The following is a 5,132-nucleotide window of genomic DNA, read 5'->3' on the forward strand; positions in this document are numbered from 1 at the left end:
ATACATACAGGTAGAGGGATCACCTAGCCAGCTGTCTAGCCTCCCAGCTAGCTAGCTAGCTAGCTAGCTAGCTAGTTGGGGAGCTGACGAGCTAGCCGGCTAGCTAGCTAGCTAGCCGGCTAGCTAGCTAGCTAGCCGGCTAGCTAGCTAGCTAGCTAGCTAGCTAGTTGCGCCGGTCGGCTACTGGCTAGGCCGCCGGCCAGGTTGCTAACTAGCTAGTCACCTAGCTAGCTACTGGGCCAAAAAGCTAGCCAGCAAGCTAGGTAGCTAGCTGGCTAGCCAGCACGTTAGCCACAAAGCTAGCTAGCTAGCTAGCCAGCCAGCTAGCTAGCAAGCTAGCTAAAAAGCTAGCTAGCTAGCCAGCTAGCTAGCCAGCTAGCTAGCTCCAGCCTCGGGTGCCTTATCTTCCTCTGGAGGGGCCTCTTCAGTTGGCGGCTGCGAACAGTCCAAACGCACCGTTGGCCTTAATTGGGAACCCTAAACCCTAAACAACCCAAACCCTAAACCCTAAACCCTAAACCCTAAACCCTAAACCCTAGTTCTTGTGCTCGGCGAGTCCACTGGCTGGCTAGCTAGGCAGCTAGCTAACCTGTTCCTTCTTGCAGATGTAAATGTAATGCACATTGGATTTCTCCTCCACTTCAGCTGCAAACCACAAACCCTAAACCCTAAACCCTAAACCCTAAACCCTAAATCCCTTCAGCGAAAGCACACACCCGCAGGCTGCGAAGCCTAGCCCCTGAAAAGGAGGTTCCAAAGCCCACGCCTTGAATATCGCAAACCCTAAACACCAAACCCTAAACCCTAAACCCTAAACCCTAAACCCTCGCTACCTGGGGTATTTAGAGAGGGTTTTTCGAGGGTTTGGAGATCAACAGTCCACTCAAATTCTTTTCTTTGCAAATGGTTTAGACGGAACATAGGAGAGCCGTAAGAAATCATCATGTACACGCCCCCAGGCCTGCAAAACCCCAAACCCTAAACCCTAAACCATAAACCATAAACCCTAAACCCTAAACCCTACCTGAGCAGTAATCTAACTCGTGATGGGCTTCATGGCGCATTCTTACGAGCAGAGTTTAGGGCCTGGAGCATTTGACGTTTGCGAGGGTTTAGGGTTTTAGGGTTTGTGAGGGTTTAGGGTTTGCAAGGGTTAGGGTTTGCGAAGATTTAGGGTTTGCGAGGGTTTAGGGTTTACTTGAGGATCTGAGATATGAGGGTGAGGGCTTTGTTGACGTTTTCAAATGACTTCTCGCCGCACTGCAGCAGTAGCAGCAGCAGCAGCAGCAGAACCGCCACTATAAGGCATAGCAGCAGCAATGACAGCAGCACCAGTAGCAGCAACAGCAGCAAGACAGCCACCCCTCTGCGAAGGCTTGTCCTGCAGGCGTCCCTAGGGTTTAGGGTTTAGGGTTTAGGGTTTACTAGGATGCAGTCCAGAGTCCCCTTATCTATAACAAAGTCAAACCCTCGCCTCTCCAGCTGGTCCAGCTCCAGGACATTCAAAACAGTAACTGCAGCAGCAAAAGACACAAACAAGTTTGCTGCTGCTGCTGCTGCTGCTGCTGTTGCTGCTGCTGCAAACTTTAAACCCTAAACCCTAAATCCTAAACCGCGGGACTTGAACACACGCACAAACTCTCCACAATCGCTGACGCTGCCGCCGCTGCTGCGGCGGCCTCGCTGCTGCTGCTGCTGCTGCTACTGCTGCAGCAAGTACTAGAAAATGCGCCGCAGAAGCAGCACCGGGGCCTCCTCAGCAGCAGCAGCAACAGCAGCAAGAGCAACAAAAGCTTTCAATGCAGATGCAGCAGCAGCAGCAACAATCTGCACAAATACAGCCTGCCATTTCTACCTGCTATGCTGCAGCAGCAGCAGCAGCAAGAGCATCAGGAGCAGCAACAGCAACAGCAGAATCACAAAAAGCAGCCACAGAGTTATGAGCAGCAGCATCAGAAGCCGCTCCGCAGCAGCGACACCGCAGCGTCCACCGCAAGCAGCAGCAGCAGCAGCAGCCTCTGTAGCAGCAGCAGCGTCTGTTGCAGCAGCAGCATCAGCTCCTGGTGCTACAGCAGCAGCCCCAGCTCCCGTTGCAGCAGCAACAGAAGCAGCACCAGCTCCTGCTGCAGCAGCAACAGCCCCAGCTCCTGCTGCATCAGCAACAGCCCCAGCTCCTGCTGCAGCAGCAACAGCCCCAGCTCCTGCAGCAGCAGCAGCAGCAGCAGCAGCTCACAAGTCATGCCGGGTTTGTCTGCGCATCTTTGCTGCATGATGTTTATACACTGCGATGAGAAGTCGATGTTGGTGATGTTGCGGAAGCCGTCGTCCCACAGGCTTTCGCTCATTGCTGCAGCAGCAAAAACAAATTTAAATAAATAAATAAATAAATAAATAAATAAATAAATAAATAAATAAATAATTTAATTAATTAATTAATTAATTAATTAATTCTGTTTCATTTCTTTGGCGGGCTTGTGTGCGCGCGGGACCGGGGCCAGCAGCTGCTCTGGGTAAGCTAGCAGCAGCAGCAGCAGCAGCAACAGCTGCTGCTGCTGCTGCAGCCGTGGCCTAAAGCGTAGCTGCAACCGTAAACCGTAAACCCTAAACCCTAAACCCTAAACCCTCACTGGATGTGCCGCATCCGAGCATGAGGATTTCGTGGCTTTCTTCGAGGCCCGCGGAAAGAAGAAAGGGTTTAAGAGCTGCATATTTGTTAAACCAGTCGAAGGGTTCAGGGTCCCTGAGCCGCAAACCCTAAACCCTAAACCCTAAACCCTAGACCCTAAACCCAAAACCCTAAACCCTAAGCCCTGCCGCAAGCCCGCTCACTTCTTGTAGCGCTCCTCCCAGTGGTCCAAAGACGCGTACTGCACCGCAGCCGCAAACACCCAAACCCTAAACCCTAAACCCTAAACCCTAGGCTGAAAAACGAGCACTGGCTGCCTCGCAGGGATCGCAACGGGGACACTTAGTGCGGGAGGGTCTACGAATTAGGGTTTAGGGTTTAGGGTTTTGGGTTTTGAACCGGTCTTACTCTCGTCATTTTCAAGGCGCAAGTTGCAGCACGTAGGCGGCAAACCCTAAACCCTAAACCCTAAACCCTAAACCCTCAGCTCTTCACCTCAAAGCCACACCACCAGAAACAGGGCCAGGGGACTAGACCCTAAGCCCTAAACCCTAAACCCTAATCCCTGAGGGTCTGTTCGGGGGCACGCAGAAGAGGGTTAGTGGTGGTTTGCGGTGTACAGACACCTCAACTTCTCCGCCTGGAGTGTTCAACCCTAAACCCTAAACCCTAAACCCTAAACCCTAAACCCTAAAACCTACACGCGACTCCCTAGACCCTAATCCACAAGAAGAAAACACTAATTTGGTGTTTAATGTGGTTATTACTGAATAATAAATTAATTCGGCAAAGTCTAGCAGCGGCACCTAAACAGCCCAGCAGGGGCCCCCACGAAGCGCGAGCCCCTAAACCCTAAACCCTAAACCCTAAACCCTAAACCCTAGCCGACTAAATAGCCGCTTTGAGCTTATTTGAATATATTTTATTCTATTATTTTGCTTTTGCCTGCAGTGTGCACGTGAAGCGACCCAACTCGACTAGACACACAACCACAAACCCTAAACCCTAAACCCTCAACCCTAAACCCTGAACCCTTGTTTTCGGGCGGCGGCAATTTCCGCGTGCTCTCATGCCAGCTAACTTTTCCTTATTCGCTTACATGCTTTGAAACAAGTAAATAAATTAATTAATTCAATTTCGAGGACTCTCGTGGCTAGGGTTTAGGGTTTAGGGTTTAGGGTTTCAAGCTGGAGGGTGGCGGAAAAACGGCTCGGGGCAAGTGTCTAGGGTTTAGGGTTTAGGGTTTAGGGTTTACAGCTTGTCTGCTACTCTTCCGATTCTACGTGAAGCCGTTCAAGAGTGTCTAATCTCAATGTGCAGACAACAGACCCTAAACCCTAAACCCTAAACTCTAAGCTAGCCCCGTTGATGCAGCAGCAGCAGCAGCAGATAAGTTGAAGCAGTAGCAGCAGCTGAGTAGCACGAGGATCAGCAGCAGCAGCAGCAGCAGCAGCGACTGCAGCGGAGCCCTTTCGCTTGTGGCCACCCCAAAAGTTCCCACAACTAAACCCTAAACCCTAAACCCTAAACCCTAGTTGCGGCACACCTAATGTGGACTTTCTTTCCTGCGCATGCAACTACAGCTAGCTGCAGCTAACTAGCCGCGGCCAAGTAGCTGCAGCTAGCTAGCTGCAGCTAGCCAGCCCGTACATTCATCTAGCCACGGGCTGCAGCAGCTAGATACAGCTGGCCACAGCAGCTGCAGCAGCTAGCTACAGCTAGCCACAGCAGCTGCAGCAGCTAGCTCCAGCTAGCCCCAGCTAGCCACAGCAAGCCAAATGTTGCAGCAGCTGGCTACAGCTAGCTGCAGGTGGCTGCAGCTAGCTACAGCCAGCCACAACTAGCTGCGGGTAGTTACAGCTAGCCATAGCTAGCAGCGGATAGCTACAGGTAGCTGTAGCTAGCTGTAGCTAGCGGCGGGTACCTGCAGGTAGTTACAGCTAGCCATAGCTAGCAGCGGCTAGCTACAGCTAGCTACAGCCAGCCACAACTAGCTACAGCTAGCTAAAGATAGCTGCAGCTAGCTGCGGCCAGTCCAGCTGGAGCCAGCTAGCTATAGCTAGCTACTGCTAGCTACAACTAGCTACAGCTAGCTACAGCTAGCTACAGCTAGCTACAGCTAGCTACAGCTAGCTACAGCTAGCTACAGCTAGCTACAGCTAGCTACAGCTAGCTACAGCTAGCTGCGGCTAGCTACAGCTAGCTGTAGTCAGTTCTTTTTCTAGCAAAGTTAATCCGCAGCTAGTCCCGGAGGCTCCAGTGCTCGCCGCAGAATCCCTACTCTAGGGTTTGGGGTTTAGAGTTTAGAAATTAGGGTTTGGGGTTTGGGGTTTGCGTTTTTGCGTCAGGATGCAAGGTTTGAGTTATAAATACATCCATGAAAACCCCAAGCAGAAGGGTTCTGCAGCAGCAGCAGCTGCTGCTGCTGCTGCCAGGACTCATCGCATTCCTGCTGCTGCCGCTGCTGCTGCCAGGACTCATCGCATTCCTGCTGCTGCTGCTGCTG

At 51.9% G+C, this 5,132-nt stretch overlaps 1 protein-coding gene across 1 annotated transcript; it reads right to left on the reverse strand.

Moving 5' to 3' along the window:
* Positions 1-375: 375 nt before the first annotated feature.
* On the reverse strand, positions 376-3,043 carry ETH_00013895 (Os11g0557700 protein, related; the record flags this gene model as incomplete). Its single annotated transcript, XM_013380593.1, has 9 exons — positions 376-435; positions 590-645; positions 834-961; positions 1,199-1,260; positions 1,426-1,514; positions 2,234-2,347; positions 2,628-2,740; positions 2,830-2,867; positions 3,035-3,043. 9 exons carry the CDS (start codon positions 3,041-3,043, stop codon positions 376-378), a joined length of 669 nt encoding a protein of 222 aa, XP_013236047.1.
* Positions 3,044-5,132: the final 2,089 nt, after the last annotated feature.

Source organism: Eimeria tenella, genomic scaffold, assembly GCF_000499545.2.
Source record: "Eimeria tenella Houghton genomic scaffold, Eth_scaff740, whole genome shotgun sequence".
Lineage (NCBI taxonomy): Eukaryota > Apicomplexa > Conoidasida > Eucoccidiorida > Eimeriidae > Eimeria > Eimeria tenella.